At 38.9% G+C, this 19311-nt stretch overlaps 1 protein-coding gene across 2 annotated transcripts in view; it reads left to right on the forward strand.

The window, feature by feature from the left end:
* Rab6 (RAS oncogene family member Rab6) overlaps nucleotides 1–19311 on the forward strand; it is a 158229-nt gene that overhangs the window by 76693 nt on the left and 62225 nt on the right. For both annotated transcript variants that reach the window (XM_083115782.1, XM_083115783.1), the window contains exons 3-4: nucleotides 1807–1860; nucleotides 13627–13732. In XM_083115782.1, the coding sequence (XP_082971908.1) occupies nucleotides 1807–1860; nucleotides 13627–13732 (160 nt within the window). The remainder of the gene's footprint in view (nucleotides 1–1806; nucleotides 1861–13626; nucleotides 13733–19311) is intronic.

Here is a 19311-nt window from a genome sequence, read left to right on the forward strand (position 1 = left end):
TAGTTGATTGCCTTGTTTTGTGTGGGTATTTATTTATCCCAATCTTCTATTAGACAGGAAAATAATGAATTCTAACTATAGTGTAAAATGAACTTGGAGTTGAACGGCCTTGGGTGTGTCACTATTCCTCTTAGCGGCCCCGAAAACTATGGATTCCATACTAATATTGGCCGTTTTACATGTCACCCCCTTCCCACCCCCACACCTAGGGGTGCCAGGGGTGTCTTGGAGTTGAACGGCATTGGAAGTGTCACTATTCATCTTAGCGACCCCGAAAATTATGGATTCCACACATACATCCATGTTTATATATATGGATGAGCTGTGTCTTCTGTGTGACTGGGCCTCTTCAGGTGTTACGTGGCCACCGAAAGCTCCTGGTTCGAATCCTGACTTGGAGATTTGGTTTTGAGTTTGCTGTCAACCATCCATTCTCATCGCCGCGATTTACCAAGACAGAAAAGTGATGGATGTAGAAATGCGAATGTGTCATGCCCATTGAGCAGCAAATCGATTCAGATTAATCGAGCTAACCAGACTTTAGTTTTATAGACAGGTAAAAAAATCCCCGATCCCGACTTGGGGAAATTCCAATGATCATGTTTAATAGTGGTTAATTCTCGATGGTTCAACACTCTTAAGTATCGGAAATGTCTTTATATTAGCAGTTTTAATTACAGAAATTCAAAAACAATCAGCTGAAATTTGAATATTTCCTGACTAAATGTGGAAATAGAGATTTTTTTTTTCCATCTCGAAGGCTGTGATTTTAAAAATCTCATGTGCTCATCCTGTCCCAACTAAAGCTTTCCCGTGCTGCATTCCAACCAGAGCTATGCACTTACAGATGGTTTCTGTGTCGTGGGCATGTACCATGTAACAGGCAACAATGCACAAGTTCATTTCTATGTGGTCATGGGCGTTGCTGGAAAATGGAGGGAGTCAAGCAATTAGATAAAACTTGAATAATAGAAATAATAATGATTATTATTACAAAATAATAAACTAAAAATTAACTGATTTTATTCTAAATTATCATCATCATCATTATATCGGGGGGGAGATTTTTCTACTCAATCTAGCAGATCCAGCACAACTGTCTTTTATTATTTTACATTCCACACAGTTAGTGTACTGAAATGCATAGTTATTATATTTTTATTTTTTCCACAACTTGTTCAAAAAAAAGCTTCAGAAGTTACGGGAAAATTTTAGCCATAGTGTTTATGGTGTGTGCTCTCTCACACAAGTTTTGAAATTTTGAAAACTGTGAAACCATTTATTCTTCAGTTAAAAATAGTAGAATCTGTATTTTACATTTAATTTGTTTGATCTAATGCATTTTAATGCTTGAATAGTAACTACTGAAATAATTTTTTCTTATTAACAATAAAAATTTTAAAGTATTTTTTTTTTTTGTAAATATTGAAATATGCCAACTTCCAGGGTGTGTGGATGGACCTGCTCAACTCCCCCCCCCCCTCCCTTTCCGACACCCATGTATGTGGTGAAGTTGGCACTTCCTTCACCTGAATAGCTGCCACTGATAGAGAAATACAAAATCAACATCCAAAAAAACTAAACTTGAATTCTTTTAACACAGAAGTGTAACATGCATACAAGGAATAATTGTCACATTGAAAATCAGAATTCAAGTGAAACAAGCTGTAAAAAAAGCAACAAATTTATATTTGGTACGACATGAAAAATATTTTGAAGGGTTTTCTCTATTTCGGTTACATTTAGAATACATTTCTATTGTCTATGTGTGGAGAAAATAATAATACTCAACTTCTATCTTTTCAGGCAACCATAGGAATAGATTTTCTGTCAAAAACGATGTACCTAGAAGACAGGACGGTATGTATACTATATTCTCCTTTGCACTAAGATTTATGTGTAAAAACAGTATTGCAAGTTGTTGAAAACATCGAGTCTACCAGTGTGTTGAAACTTGGGAAACCTATATGGCATTCGTCATACAGACATAAGTGATACATAGAATCTAATAATATTAAGTTCCATTGAGTAACAACCCTGCAAGGGCCAGGACCTGCCAGATTGGCTTTTTATTGGGTGATGCATGCTCAGCACATTGAGTCCCATCACCGCTGTTTTCTGGGTTTTCGAGACCGGAGCCTCCTACTTCTTTTCAAGTAGCTTCCCAATTGTGCTCACGATGCTGGGTCAACTCCAGGAATCACACCCAGGGCCACTCGTATAAAAAGGCGAGAGCGCTAACCATTTGGCTATGCGGGAGCCCAACACATAGAATGTAGGGAGTGGAAATTGTATTAAATCCAACTCATTGGTTAAGATCCATTCTATTGTCACAGGTGGGATGCACAGACTGCATTTTTAACATTAAAGAAACTATTCTGCTAAGAGTTAAGTAACATTTTATTCTGACAGTTAGTGTGCATTGAATTATGAAACTAAATGCACGACCGTGAAAATAGGCAACTGGACAGAACTAGGCCAGTGGCACATATGGGAAAAGTAAAGCAAAAGCAAAACAAAAGTCACTAAGCTAAGCGTCAGGTCAACCTTGCAGCAGGTTTTAGCATATGTAGATCCAAACGTGCGCGCAAGAATATAGTTCCACTGAGACGGATTCTATTCCGACACAACTGCATACTTGCAAGAAAACAGTTATTTAATTTGTAATATACAGACAAAATAATACATTGATTAGCAGGTATGGACTTAATTGGTTGCAATCACTGTGCAGACGAACTTAGAACCGCAGATTCGCCAACTCGAATCTGTATTGCGTTGAAGAGACATTGAAACTTTAGAGCGAGTCGAGCGAGACTGAATGCATTGCAGAGCGCGTGAAATCGCTGATACCAGTGTTGCACATCCCACTATTTTAACCCTATGTTTATTGTAGAGCGGCGAGAATGGCTGAATCTCCTGTTCAGCGCGCGGTTTTACCCGAATGTTATTTTGGGCTTCATCCGAAAGGAAATGTTCTTCAAAGTCAAGCAAGTTGTTTTAAATGCATAATCCTCCTTGCGGCAACAAGATCAAAGTAAAACAGGGCGTGAGGTGATTTGCCGTCAATGTGCACACGAATTGTATCACGGGTGTTGAATGATTTGCGGTTTGAGTTTAGCAAGAGGAAACGATTGTTTGTTGTTTGACGACAAAAGAATCTCCGCGGTATTAAAATATATCGCAGTGAGAAGAAACATGTTTATTATTTGGACGAGACGTCCTTCAACTCGGTGAGTGGGGGAAGGGGGAATAAACCATGGAAGGATACCACCATGCAAAACCACCGCCAGGGCTGAAGAAACCGACGATGAGGGGAAGGGGGAGGCATATTGTTTCACCCACTGGCGGCAATGAAAGCTTTGTTGAAGGCGCATATTTACTTTTCAGCGCAAAGAAAGGGAAGGGTGATTATCAGCAACAAATAGACAGACCAAGATTTGAATCCTGGTTTAGTGAAGTGATTCATAAATTGAAACCAGAGTAATAGCGACAGACAATGCACCTGATTGTATATATCACCAATAACAAATCATGCTTTTTTGGTGGTACAACTTGAAGTGCGTGTGTCTTACAGTAACGGATGTATTGCGAACGAAGCAACCAAGTTTTTCATAAATCTATTTCTTTCTAAACCAAAAACAATAATTTGTCATTAAATTCAAGAGGGGCCTATCGTTGTTTACTTTTATCTTTGTTTATTTTTATTTTTGCGTGCTCGAAATATACACACATGCTCTCATGTTTAGAAGTTGTTTCGCTCTTATATTAATGACACATTTATTAAATAATATATGCGCAGAAAGTACTTTTAAAATGTTATGTTTCAGGAGACAAAGAGAAGCAAAAATACAATCCACTTGACATGCATGCGGGTTTTGATGTGTTGTGCGGTTGGCAATACTGTAGATTTTCTCAGTGTCTCCGATGTAAGCAGCTCGGCGGTTGAGGAAAGACTGGCACGGAAGATTCTGAGCTCAGTTCTCGCGCGGATTGATACATAAAACCTGCTGCAAGGTTAACCTGACGCTTGGCTTAGTTCCCACACACTGTATGGCAATATAACCGGGCTGCGTTACCTAGTTCGAGCATCAGACTGACACCTCTCCAGGGCACTTTTGTTTCATCCCTAACCTTTCGGTTTGTATCCCATGGATTATAAGACCAACTCTACGAGATCTTTCATTCTCTTAAACCTCCGAACACACGGGGTTGTGCTTCGACATGGCAAAAGTGTGAACTTCTTCCACCTGCCTAATTGCATGGGCATGCATTTAAACACTGATGATCAAACATAACTACCCTTAAAATACTTTCCCAGATTTATAGATACAAATGAACAATTTTGTGACACGAGTTACATAAAATACTGCCGCTTTACTTAATAAAATAAATTATTTTAATTTCTGTCAATATTCAAATGATGCAAAATAAATTTGATGTTTGGTGTCACAGGCAGGACACAATACAAAACGGAAGTAAATAAAAAAGTTAAAATATACAATATGTAAAAATACCTTCCATGCTCAACTAAATTAGTCCCACACCATTTCCTTGCAGTCTAAGGTGTCAGGTTTTGGGCCCTGGCCACTGGTTTGAATCTCCTAGTGGAAAAACATAACAATTTTTTTCCCGAGATTTTGGCCAATGTATGGAACCGGTGGCCACCCGCCATCGTGAGGAAATTTGGGAGCTGCGATTGAGTAGTGCAACTTGGCCACGGCATCCTATAGTGGAACCACAAGCAAAGAAGCCTGCACAGACCGGCAACTTCTGTGCACCTCACTCATGCGTGGAGGGGAGGGGCAAAGTGGAGTTCCTTATGGCCAGAGTTGAAGGGAAGAAAGGGAAGTTGTGCAGAGACTTTTCGCCGAAGGTTCTTTTCCTTGTGGTCGCTCTATACAACAATGACGGAGGGGTTCGTCGTGCTGACCACACGTCACCCCATAACTGGTTTGATGATCGCCCACCTCTGCCAAGGCATGTGGGTGTGAGGCTAGCAGTCAGCAGGTATGCTTTGGCCCACAAGGGCTTGCAGGTTATGTTATGATGTAAATTATGTATTATGCAAAAACAATTTTAGATTGTTAACTCACAAGATAGAATAAAATTACACCATTGCATTTAATTTTAAGAATAGAGATTCAGGGGCACTTTGCCCCTTTAGTAGATTTTTTACCAAGTATAAACAATACTAAAAATAGTATAAAATTAATTTTAAAAACTACTTACGTAAGTGAGTATGCAATTGTTGAAGAACGACGTTTCAGGGTACAACTCCCCCCTTCATCAGGTTCACAATCCTTTCTAAGCACTAAAACATAATGTTGCATTGTAAAGTGTAAAATGAGGATTAGGTAGAGGGTTGGGTTAAAAACACTTTACAACACAGCATTATGTTGATACAAAACAAACAATTTTTAAGTGTTTTTAACCCAACCCTCTACCTAATCCTCATATTACACTTTACAATGCAACATTATGTTTTAGTGCTTAGAAAGAACTGTGAACCTGATGAAGGGGGCAGTTGTACCCTGAAATGTCGTTCTTCAACTATTGCATACTCACTTACATAAGTAGTTTTTTTAAACTAATTTTATACTATTTTTAGTATTGTTTATATTATATAGTGAGTAATACGCACCCAGCCACAATTTTTTTACCAAGTAATTTAAATTCCTGTAGGCACCAAGAGAGGCAAATTGTATGTATGTTTAAATTCAGATTGTTCCAAACTAAAAACTAAATTTAACAATGCAGGAGCTAGAGTGACTACTAAATGGATTTTTGTTTGTTGATATGTGTGACTTCTCATAACTTCCAAATTGTCTTCACAGTGCTGTCAGTTTTTTTTTTGTGGTCCCCACCAGTGTTGCCACATAAAGGGAAGTTTTTTTAAAAAAAAAATAATTTTGAGGTCATTCTATTGTGCACACAATAAATTGTGTTAGGTCTTTAGGTATACCTGTAAGCATGTCTCAGTGTCGGTCCAACTGAAGGTGATGTGGTCATCACCACTCTCCAGCCTCCTTTATCTCCCTTGTCGCGCTTGAGCTGTCTGAAATTCCCCTTTTTTGCAGGGAATTTGGACCGAATTTTATGTGAAAATGGAAAAGAGGAATTTTTTACTATGAAAAAATAAATTTACCAAAACAAATTATTAAATATTTCCCTTCAGTTAGAACCAGAAAACACTGCTTTTAGTTTTCATTTTTAGGCATTTTCTGCCCATTTTAATAATTTTTCGGTATTTTTTTTCTGTTTTGTTTCATTTAAAAAAAATAAGTTTTCATTTTTTAATCAGTCTGCAACTTTACAAAAAGAGTTTTAGCACACGTGATCTTCTTCGGATCCCCTGAATAGGTACTTTATTGAAATTTTTAGGTCATCAACTTCCCAAGTCCTAATTATAATAATATGATTTCTTCAGATGAAGGGAAAATTGGGCCAAAAAGATAAATTTTGCCCTTTCAAAGGGAAAATTCTGACAGATTGTGACAACACTGGTTCCCACCAGAAAATGTTTGATTGTCCTGAATGTGGTCTATAATCCTGTAGAACCCACTCTGAAATGAGGTGAATGAATTATACAGAAAAACCTTGCAGTGTATTTTATGCAACCTTGAAGTAAGAATTAGAAAACTACACTAGTATTTAATTGCTTGCATGATACAGAAGTTGGTCAGCATCTGAAAATACAGTTGTGTTTCATGTACAGCAGATTATAAATTTTTTATGTTCGGACTAATTTTACTGTTACCCTTTATATCCTGATTTTTTGTTATGGAACAAAAATGGCAGTTTGATTTATTTATATGTATGGGTAAGAATTCCTTTGGCAGGACTGACAACAAAAAATAATCTGATATTGTAATAATACTAATTACAATTAATGGACCTAATAATACTAATTACAATTAATGGGACCTGAAAGTCCTGACAGGCCATTAGCATGTTATGTGTAAACAGAGAAATGATAAATCAGATGGTGCTTAGTTATAAAATATATACTCCCTCCAACACTTATACGAAATATCTACACACTACCTGTTACATGCTTTGGAAGACAAATACGAGAGTCATTCGGAAAGTAACCACCGTTTGGCTTTTTTTTTTTAAAAAAACCTGCATAGATACAACAAATTTTTACTTTACATCTCAAAGGTACAGCTGTCCTCTATTTTTCAACATAGTTGCCATGTAAATTCAAGCATTTGTCATAGCGTTTCACCAACTTACAAATCCCTTCTGCATAAACTCGGCCGCCTGGGAATTCAACCAACCTGTCACAGCATTTTGAAGATCCTCATCGTCAGTGAAGTGCTGTGCCCAAGCCGCTTCTTCATGTGAGTGAACAGATAAAAGTCAGGAGGAGCAAAGTCCAGGGTGTACGGGGGATGATCAAAAACGTCTAATTTGAATTGGCTCAAAAGGTCTTGTGTTCACCGAGCAGTGTGAGGATGAGCGTTGCCACGCACGAACACAAACCCAGATGTTGGAAGACCGCGACGTTTGTTCTGGATGACTCTTCTCCGTTTCTGCAAAGTGTTACAGTAAACTTCAGAAGTGATTGTCGTACACGTTCCATGAATTTTTGCCCAATGAAAAATTATCACTCCTCGTACCTCACATTTGGCGGGATTTTCGATGGCAGCACACATTTTGTGACGTTATAACGAGCACACACGCGGCACTATGATGCTCTCACTAGCACAGCTGGAAGCTTACTGAATCACAGATTGCACAAGGAGTGTTGGCGGGGGTCATAACCCTCCTCCCCTGCACCTAGTATTTTTAAGAAACACTGTTGTGCTCTGCCCACTACTACTAGCGCCACGCCACAATGGTGGTTACTTTCTGAATGACCCTCATATATAAATTAAAAGACAAATGAGCCACTCTTGACCTGAAATCAGTGACATACCTTGGATTTTGGTAAGGGGGATAGTTACATAAACTTTTTTTTAGTAGCCAGCCAATCGATCCCACCATTTTGATGGTGTTTCTTAAAAATACTAGGTGCAGGGGAGGAGGGTTATGACCCCCGCCAACACTCCTTGTGCACTCGTCTACCTTACTTTCATCACTATTATCCTCAAATGGTGTGTCTTCATCCAAGAGAATTTCTGCCAGTCACCTATTATAACTGCCGCAAAATTAGTTTGGTATTGAGGGCTGAAGGAACATGCGTCACGGTGTTGCCATATCATGCGGTACGGTATGCAGTGCAGCCGTCTGACGCTGTGTCGAGGAAAACATGTTATGAAAAAGAACAACAATGCTGAACTGTGTATTTGTTTTTCGAGGAAAACGGGATAACAACGATGACAACAACAATGATGAAATGTGTTATTGTTTTCTCTCTTCATTTCCATTTCCCTTACAACATGAACGAATTAACGAAACGAACATTGTTTACAGGTTAGCTTTTCAATCCATTCTGAAAATATTGAATATATACACTTTCAATAATCATTTCTTTCCAAAGTTGCTGTTAAAGTCTTCTCATCTTTCAATTATACCACAACTGAATTGCACAAAGTCCAGTTGGTGGTGTGTCTGACTTTCACGCGTGAGACCCACGGTGGTTTGTGGAACTTTTTCAAATATCCCGAGCGGCTCCAGGGTCGACTCAGCCCAATTGAGTACCTGGGGTAAAGGTGTTTGGTGAACCACATTACCTCCATAATATGGCCTAGGTCGAGGTCGAGAATGTGTGGAGCCCTACCTCCACATCCCCATATGCCTTCATACTTTAATTTATTTTGTGTCCATTAATTTTTTCCCAGAGATTTTATGACTGTCCTTAAAGATGTTTCCCCACTTTGAGGAAGTCCCGAATCTTTCAACGAAACTCGCAGTTTCCCAACAGTGGGATGATCTTTCCTCCTATAATAAGAGTAAATTTGGCGACGAGTAGCATCTTCCTGAAAGGTATCTAATTTTATCGCACATTTACTGATATTCCTCTTATTTCCTGGGGTTTCGAGTTTTGAAGCCTCGCATTTATTTATTTATTTGTACCACATTATATTTTTCTTTCCCTATGCAACAATAGTGTTCTTAGACACGCCGACAGCAGCAGCAGTCCTGTCCAGAACTTTATTTACAGAAATGATTGAACCCCCATTGTTTTTCTCTTGCTCAAATTATTTGCGGTCAGAACAAACCATCTCCCGCGTTTGGCCTTTGAGAAGAATTCCTTTTTCTTTTAGTGCATGGCCTCTTTGGTACATTGTCATCTCGAGTATTGCCTCCTGTGCTTGACATTCTTCACACAAGCACATGACACACTCAAGCAGAACACAGAAAATTATGTACAAAAAATAACACACTAAAACAACACGCTATATACAACAAAGAATACTCTAAATTCAGTAAACACTAAACAAACGGACCAGTTAAAATATCACAGCAACGTAACACAACAAACAATCAGCAGGTCCTCTCCCAACAACATGAAAACTGAATGCAGGAAGAATGGCCCGATAAGCGGCAACAACGAGATAAATGTTTTCTGTTGCTAGGTAACCAGGGCTTGGGTGAAGCAGTGGGAAGATTTTGATTGGCTCGCATGCCAGCAACCCACCCTACCGCAGTGACGTAGACCCGATTTCTCCATGTGCTTCACAAGCGTCAATACCAAACTAATTTTGCGGCAGGTATAATATCCTCATTGATATCGATCTTTGTGCCATAGCCCTACAACATCAAAAAGAGCTGCCTAGAGTATTGGGGTGTGCAAGGAGTGGGGGAGGGTCATAGTCCCCATTTAGCCCAGTTTTCATAAAGAAGAACGTCAAAATTAGGAAAAATGGCAAAATGAGGGCTGATTGCTAAGAAAATAGTATATACATTGGTTTCAAAAATCCTGGGCAAGCCACTAATTTCAAAGTGAGGAAAATATATTTTCGGGCAAAGTAGACACCAGAAGCCTGTCGAGACTACAAAGTCACAGGTGATGTTTTGCTGATAAAATATCTTTCCGATCATATTTGGCCAAAATTATTTTATAACCATATTTATATGAGCTAAGAATAATATATATAAAATTCTGGGGTACTTACAGTTATTCTAATATTTAATTTTCATAAATCTAAGACCACTCCACTTTTATGCGGTCAATATGGCTGCATCACTGACACTTAGGTCTGAGAAATTGCTTACTGCTCACTTGCATATACTTCCAGCAGCATCTGCCGTTTGTTGTGAGTAGTAAACACTACACATAGCAGGGATGCACAAGTCTCGCCGAGTCAGAAACCATGTGTGTCATGTAGCATGTTTGTAGGATGTGGGACTTTAAAGTCCTGTCAGTTGATAAAGGGTTAACACAACAGATTAAACCAGTAATAGTGACCAGCAAGGGGACCTCCACTCATTCCCATCTTCACGATGAACCTAAAGGGGCAGAAAAGCATTATAAAATAACATATGTACAGTACTTTTTATACAATGGTCCTGTTATTTTATGCCCGGGATTGCTTTTACATTAGGGCGAACATGGGGTGTGTAACAGTCCATCCTCAGCCTCTTTCCATACAATAAGATGTTTTTCCTTCTTGCTTGTACAGTCGTGGGTACTTCTGGGTTGTGAAGATTCCATTGAAACTAGAGAGATTATTACAACCCATAGGTATCTGTGACTGTACCCATGCTGAACATTAAAGCAGTTTCATCTGTTTTAATAAAATACTTCAACTCTTTTTAGTTCAGTATTAGGTTTTCTTGTACCACATTATATTTAGATCATATGTTATGTGTAGACCTTGGATTTTCATGCTTTAAAATGTGTGATTTTAGGTTCATAAAATAGGTTCTAAAAATCCTAAAATAGATTCTAGAAGTGTTAAATTAGGCTCAACATATCCTGAACTAGGTTCTAAAAAGCTTAAATGGTTGAAAATCCCTGAAAATGCTGATTAGGTACGATTGTTAAAAAATAAATTTGAAAAGAAGCATAAGAAATTTTAATGTGTATCAAATATAAATTATCTACCCATATTTTTATTTGTATACGTCAGTTTCAGAATTATCTACTAATTATTGTGCTGTTAGCAAAAGCTATTTGTTTTTTGTTGATATGGAAAACGAATTACGTAGATATAAAATTATTGCACATTACATTACAATCTTTTCCATGTTATCCATACTACCTCCCCTATGGCATAGTGGTAGCATCGTCATCTTGTAACCAAGGGGTCCTCCTGGGTTCGATACCCTGTGGAGGTACATTGTGCAGTGGATTGGATCTCACTTTAAACTGTAGGCCCAGTCCCTATTAGCTTTTCTGTGCATTAAGTGGACTTAAAACACTAATTCAATCATGTTATTCACAGTCAAACTTCACCTTTTGTCTGCGAGGATCATCTTATATCCTGAAAATGATCGTTCAACAGAAACACTAGTCAGTGGTGTAAATTTCAATGCTGAAATGTTACTTCTCTAGGCATAAATGCCATTAAGCACTAAACTGATGCTAAAGTGAGTAAGAAACTTTGCACTTTGGGCTGTGCCCAGGAGAGTCGTGCAAACATTTTGCTTTGTTTGGAGCTTTGAGAAAAACTTTATGGAGTTGGAGGGAGGAAAATCAACGGAGAGTATGTTTCAAGCCATTAATTTTTTCATCACCAAGCAGGGCAAATACCTCTGTGTGATTACAAATCCTGTAAAATCTTAAAAATATTATAAAGACTTCGATTTAGGTGCATAAGTCTACAATAGGTCATAACAAATAAAATAGTTTAATTTAGGCACTAAAAAACAGTGGTATATTCACCCATGTTGCCTGGTTTTCTGCTGGTAAGCTAACTTTTTTCATTTACATAGAAATTGCCGGAAAATTTGAAGTTGTCGGACTTTTGTTTTTCCTTTACTTGCATGCCTGCATTGGTGTTTTATTTATTGTATATATAAATAATATATACGAGGAACAGTCAAATGCAAACCTTAATTTGTTTTCGTATTTTATCTAGTTGATTTCTGCATGTAGAGTTGCACAAGTTTGCTGCCTTTTAGTATACATCCATTGCTGATCCACATTTTCAAGTCTTGAGTTAGTGCCTGTATATCTCAGGAAGAAGAATCTTTGGGATGCACGCGGTCACTTATGACCCATTTCAAAGGCCTTGCCACCCATCTGCCTGTGAACTGAAGCCATTGTTGTTGTTCTCCCTCCATTTGTAAACTTGCTGGCATGGTAATAATGCATAGAGGTATTGAACTTTCATTTGGCAGAGAATTCCTATAAGTTTTAGGCTTTCAGACGGCAAGAAAGTACTGCTCTTCACTTGTTGAAGTGTGTGAAGGAGGCGTCATCTTAAAAATGACTAAAATGGTGCCGTGAAGTTCACTTGATCAGTGTTGCACCTTGAGGTTGTTTTGTAAATAACAATTGATATCTGATGTAAATTTGACGTGTATACAGTCTGTCGCATAATTTTAATCTGACTTTTAAGGTTTTCATTTGACTCTCCCTCGTATAATAAATATATACAATAAATAAGAATTGTTGCAGTAAACCAGATCAAATTTTTAGAATAAAAATATACAAGGGTAAGTCAATATTTGTGTTACCAAATGGAATAGAAAGAAAAGTTGAAATAGTTACCTGATGAAATGTGGTTTATTTTTTAATGTAATCTCCATGAACATTTAGGCACTTATCCCAGCGTTTCACCAGTCCCTCAAAGCCAGCAGGGAAGAAGGTTTGTGGTTGGTGTCGTAGCCAGCTGGTAACCTCCCGATGGACATTATCCATATCATGGAAACTGTGACCACCCAGGTAATTCTTCAGTCAGCCAAAGAGACGAAAGTCGAATGGTGCCAAATCCAGAATCTAGGCTGGATGTTCCAGTCGTTCCCAACCTAGGGACCGTATGTGAGCTACTGTGGTGTTGGCGCTGTGTGGATGAGTATTGTCATCCAACAGAAGGACTCCATCTCTCAAAGCACCTGGACGTTTCCTGCGAATGGCTGACCGTACCTTCGTCAGGGTTCTGCGATACGTGGCTGCAGAGACGTGCTGACTGGGTACCTTAAACTTCTTACACACCTGCCATCTTACCCACTTGGCATTTGAATGACTCACCTCCGCACGAGAACGTGACTACTACCACCGTATATGATACACAGTGGTGCTGCCACCTACACCGAAAGGATCAGTGCAACGACTGATATTCATAATACATTTCACATTGCAGCAATTCAAAGATATTTCATTTTGCAACTCGTAAAACTTCATCAGTTGTTATGTTTTTTTAATGACACACTGCTATAACTTGTTATTTATTATTTACCTGTAATGGAAAAAAAAAAGCTTTTAACCTAAAATCCAAGGCTTAGTTTTGTAGTATTATTTTGTGGAGCATCTTTAACTTTTTGGCTTAAATAAAAATGTGACCCTGAAATACTCTTTTCCCTGCAACACGTAATGCGTGTTGTCTAACTGTGGCACAAAGTGGATTTCAATAGCAAATTTTCAACAGCAACGCACTGCCATGGAGTTAGCTTCAGGATCTAGAGGTGTCCCATTTTTATTGCTGGTGACTGTACATAATGGTGTAGAAACATGTATAATTTGTGCTACAAAAGCTTCAATAAACTAATTTTATTTTTTCCTGAAAACAGGTAAGACTACAGTTATGGGACACAGCAGGGCAGGAACGCTTTCGAAGTCTGATTCCATCTTATATACGAGATTCTACGGTAGCAGTTGTTGTATATGACATTACAAGTAAGTCAGTTGCTGCTTAATTTTTGTTTAAAAAATCCTGAGTGTGTGTGTGTTTCACATATTGTATTGAAGTTCTTGAACCTTACATTGTGTTAAGCAAGTGAAGGAACATATAGATGGAAAATTTGCCTACTAAAGTCTTTGTCACCAACTGTACAACATAAATCAAATTACACACTATTTGACTCTTACTGAAGGGCAAGAAAACTTATTTCATTATATTCAAAGTTCTGAATAAAGCAGTTTTGTTGGGCACACAAAGCATGTCAAATTATAATGTTGAACCTCTTTGTAGTATGGTAGGAATTATTGAAAAGAAAGTTCTTGCAATAGAGCAAAGAACTACAATACTTGGCACAGCCTAAACTTGAAGAGCTGGTTGTTCAGTTCTTGTTGATAGAAATATGGGTTAGCATAATAGCAACACAAAAAAATATTCTGAGCAGTGGTCAAACATGAGAGCAGTCAACCTTGGAATAGAAAGAAAGGGAGGGAGGGATTGCACAAGCAGTACAGACCAAGTGATATACATATGAAGCATGTACAAGGGCTGGATAGAAAGTAGTGTCTGTGAGCTGTGGGGTTGCCGTTGCTGATAACGGGGTGGTAGATGAGCAAGTGTGGTGAGTGGGAATGGCTGTGTGTTTTTCAGTCAAACACTGCAGTGCCGTGAAGTGGAGGAGGAGACTGCAAATGCCCTAACAATATGTTCACAAAACTGGAACAACGTGCATGATCAAATTTGAAGTGGCACATGGTCAAAGTGCACAAGACTGTTGTCAGGGACTGTGTGAGGCATGTGGTGATGCAATGTGCCCGTATCATACAGTGGAATGATGGGCGAAAATGTTTCATGAAGGCAAGGAGGATGTTCATGACTGTCCCCATTCAGGACAACTCCAAACTGACAACAATGCAATTCAGCTTCTTGCTTCCCTGCCGGAGGTGGATCACATATGGAGTCCCCACGAGAGCTGCAGTGATAGGCATATGCCAAAGAACCGTCCTCTACATTCTGCATGACATTCTAAGGTTCTGCAAAATTGCATCGTCTTGGATACCCCATCAAATCATCAACGTGCAAAAATGGCATCACTATGCACTTGTGCAGGACTTGATGAACCACTACCAGAGGGAAGGTGAAAACTTCCTTGCAAGGAACATCACAATGGATGAAGCCTGAACTCACTCACGGGCTAATCTCAAATCGCTCAGTCCATGTCACCCACTGACGTGAATTTCAACCAAATTTTGTATATTTGTAGCTTTGATCTAGATAAGAAACCATATCAATGTTTCTTCTCTGGCCCTTATACTTTTACAGTTACAGGAGGTCAGAGTTTTCAGGATATGCTTACCTAGTCCTGCCATAAATACTGTTACAAACTTTTGGCTTGCACTATATCCAGTAGTCAGGCTCATGAAGCATGCTTGTGCTGAAGTTCACTCCTGATCATTGTGTGTTCAAGGTTGAAAGAGTTAGCTTGTATCTTCTTGTGCTTAGCATGGAGAGGGGCGAATATGAAAACAGAGTAGCCGTAATTGCTCTGCATATGGTTGGAAAGTCACCCATTGAGATTTTACAGCCCCTAAAAGCTCTTCAAGATCACCAAAGGTTTGTGTGTTGGACAATCTAGAGATTCACCGAGACTGGTAGCGTGAAAGATCAGCCAAGAGTTTATCGACTTCACACTGTATGAACAGCGGCGGCTGTTGAAGCAGTGGTGGCTCGCATCCACCGAAATCCCGCCAGGAAACAAGTGATAAATGGCAGGGGAGCTGAACATTCCACAACAATCAATGTCCAGGGTACTTAATGAAAACCTTGGACTTGGAGCTTGCAGGTCGAGTACTGAATTTTCTGACATCTGACATCTGAAGAAGCCAGGGGAACTGACCTTGAGAAGGTTTCTGCAGTGGTATATGGTGCCAATGGTCATTGTAGGATTCTCTTCACTGATGGGAAAGGGTACACCACTGAAGAAAGTTTCAACCGCCAAAATGAAAGGGTGTATGCTTCAAGCTCTGGAGAAGTTTGTAAGACAGTTCCCAAAGTTCAGAGATGCCACCAGCCCTTCTCAGTCATGGTTTCGTGGGGACTGAACTTGATTTCATCTCCACTGTTGATTGGCCATCTGATAGCCTGATCTCATTACCCTGGACTACAAACTGTGGCCAGTGCTAGAGGGGACTGTCTTCATGAAGAGGAACCCTAATATTGAAAGTTTAAAGCACTCCTTGATAGCAGCAGTAGCGGATTTTTCCATCAAGACCATCTGTGCTGCAATAGATGTCTGGTCAGAGAGACTTCGACCACGTGTGAGGGAAAAAGGTGGACATTTTGAAAACTGATTGGTGCTATTTGTGTGTAATATATGTAAGGATAACATACTAATAGAAAATTTTAAAATCTGAAACCATATTCACAAAATAGTGTGTAACAGTACTTATGGCTGGACTAGGCATATACATATATGTTGCTCCTGACTCTTTCATTTCAGGGGTGTAGTGCATTAATTAAATACTGCAAGAAAATATCAAATTACATAAATTAGTATTTTAACCAAAGATGGTCCTTTAAACTTATCTGTATTTATGTTTCACTAATCCTCTAAGTATGTTCTAACATCATATAGAGAAAAGTTGTGGGGTTTTGATGGCTTATGTACAAGATAAAATTTATCCTAATTTATGAAACACGCTGTTGGAGACATGGCCACCTTCCTATTTTCTTCAATGGAAAGGTGATCTATAACATATCAAAATGGGCTAGATTTGACTAGAAACATGATGGTGAGCTCAATTTTATCGCAACTTCAGTCATTCTCGCGCAGTTAGTCATTTTGTGTCCTGGGCCAAAAATTTGGAACCACCCCTATAAAAGACAAGACAGACTGATATAAACCAATCCAATGCCGCAAGCATGACATGGGTGATTGTTTAAACCACCTACACCACAGCCGCCATCTTGAAAGTTGCCAACTTGGAGTCAGTGTCATTTTATAAAGTGGTGGAAAGTTGTCATGTGGCACATCAAAGTGAACCAGAATTTCATGGGAAACCTGTGTGTATTCAGTTTGTAGCTGTACAAGTATACAAAATTTGATTCAAGTCCATGTCAGTGGGTAACTAACTAACTCTCTAGCCTTCTTAAACCCAAAGGTTCTTGGCTGCAGCAACACAGGCCTTCCATCTGTCCCTATCTTGAGCAAGATCTATATTTTTTTTCCCATCTTAGGTCCATCTCAACATTATCCCTCCATCTTCGTCTTGGTCTTCCTACTGGTCTCTTACCATCAGATTTTCCAACAAGAATCTTGTAAACTCTTCTTTCCTCTCCCATTTGTGCCACCTAAGTCGTCTTGATTTAATCATTCTAGTAATATCTGGACATGAATACAAATTATGTACTTCTAAATTATGTAACCTTCTCCACTCACCTGTCTCCTCATCCCTTTTAGGTCCAAAGATTTTCCTAAAGATCTTATTTTCAAATACTCTGTATTTATGTTCCTCTTTCAATGTAAGGGACCAAGTTTCTCATCCAATTTGACATGGAATGACCCTCATATGAACCATGCTTGAAGTACATTCCAGTGAATGGAAGCATATGATCTCCTCCTCCAAAGATAATCTGTCCTGCACAAGGTGGTGGTGTGAAGGTGGTGTTCATTGTTGCATGTGTCATCCATGGGGGTCATACTACATCATTCTGTACCTCACAGGCAGACTGTCGATGCAGTCTGCTACTGCATTTTCTTGGAATATCACAATTTCTTGTCACAATGTTAATGTGACACATCTGTGTAAGTGGCTATGTGAGGTACTGGGACACCCACCGTATTCACCCGATATGAGTCTGTGTGATTACAATCTCTTCGCAGGAACCATTATGACGAGAAGTCATCATCCATGCCATAGGATGGTATCTGCAGAGGTGAATGTGCTGACAGTATACAACGCCTTCCACAAGTGTGGCAGAAGGTGGTTGGCATACGTTGAAGCAATGTATGGTGTTTCCACTCCCAATAAAACCTGTTGCCATTACTTTTAATCCAACCTATGTATAATGTCTGTTGCAGTGATTGACTCATTGAACTACTGAATTTCAGTTGATGTAACAGAAGATATGCAGTTATGAAAAGATACAACAGTCGTGGAAAGGGTACAGCTGAAAAGCCCTTTTTTTTCTGTCGCAGTTTTACCTGTGTGAAATTGTCAGTGCTACCACAATGGGATCTGTTTGCCTTTGAAATACTTATGACATCTACGATGCCTGGTTCCTCCTAGCATGGAGTTGTGAGTACAATCCGATTTGGCACTCACTGCAGATGCAGTATGTAGAAATTTTAGCGAAAAATGCAGACTCGACCAGAACTCAAACCCTTGTCTCTCGTATATCATGTCATTGCTCAGTGTTTCAAAGGCAACATTTTCCGTTGTGGTAAAATTGGCAAAGACAATTCCACAGGTAAAACAGCAACAGCGAAAAATGAGATGAAGCCAGTTCTATGGTTCTCCCAGTTTTACAAATTTACACTTTGATTTTCACTTTTTGTCCAGTTTTTTTGTAGTGGTTGGTGATATTTTTTAGATTATTCCCCGTATTAAATGATGAAATCATGTCAAACTCTGTGCCACCATTTCTGTTTTCTCAGATGCTTCTTTATATATGTATATATAATGTGAGAATGAAACACATCTAATTTATTTTTACTGCTTTTGTCTGAAATTCTTTGTTACTTCCCCCTTAAGCTTTCATTCTGCATTTCTTCATAATTATGTTCCACATTTTATCTTTTCTTATCATAATGCTTGGAATTAAATGTTTCCTTTTCAAGGTCAGTTTCAGATAAGCAGTGTTTTATGGCTCTTTCATGGAAAGCTTGCCAAGCACTCATTTTGTTGTGGCTATGTTGGTTTTCTAAGTCTTTTATTGGTAATATTTCTGTTGTCAATATTTATGCCAAGGCCCAAATAGTTTATTCTACAATTGTGAGGATTTATCAAACTTGGCAAGGAAGAAAAATGTAGCTCAAGAATTGCTTTTCATAGAGAGATGTTGTTTTTTTAAAAAAAAGAATAACTGTGCTTTTAGCCAACCTGAAATTTATACATTGAGCCTCACAATAGTGAGTCTTCAGAAGAAGAAGAAGATCGAAATTAAAAAAATATTCTCATCCCTGTGGCCACCACATTAGACCAAAGTGAACAGGAAAAATGTAGCAGTGCTACATTCCTACCATGCGCGTGCACTCCGGTACAGCTAGGCCAGCAGTGGTGGCACACAGCATAACTGTTAGAAATTAATTCTTTAACTTTTGGTTTTTCATTATTTCTTCCGGGTTGCCTCAACAGAATATCAACCTGCAAGCCTCCAAGGTTGGTCCTTTTCTGATATGGGGCCATCAACACCCTCTTGTGGTGTGTGGACAAAACACCACCCTGGCCATCCTGTAGCCTGCAATGCCACCATGGGCCCGAGAAATCCCCAGGCGACCTTGAAGGATCCAATGGGAGAGTAGGTTGCGTAGGTTTGTCAGTAGATGGGTCACCAAATTTCAAAGGAAATGCATGTT

Source organism: Lepisma saccharinum (genome assembly GCF_977018435.1).
Source record: "Lepisma saccharinum chromosome 12 unlocalized genomic scaffold, izLepSacc3.1 SUPER_12_unloc_1, whole genome shotgun sequence".
Lineage (NCBI taxonomy): Eukaryota > Metazoa > Arthropoda > Insecta > Zygentoma > Lepismatidae > Lepisma > Lepisma saccharinum.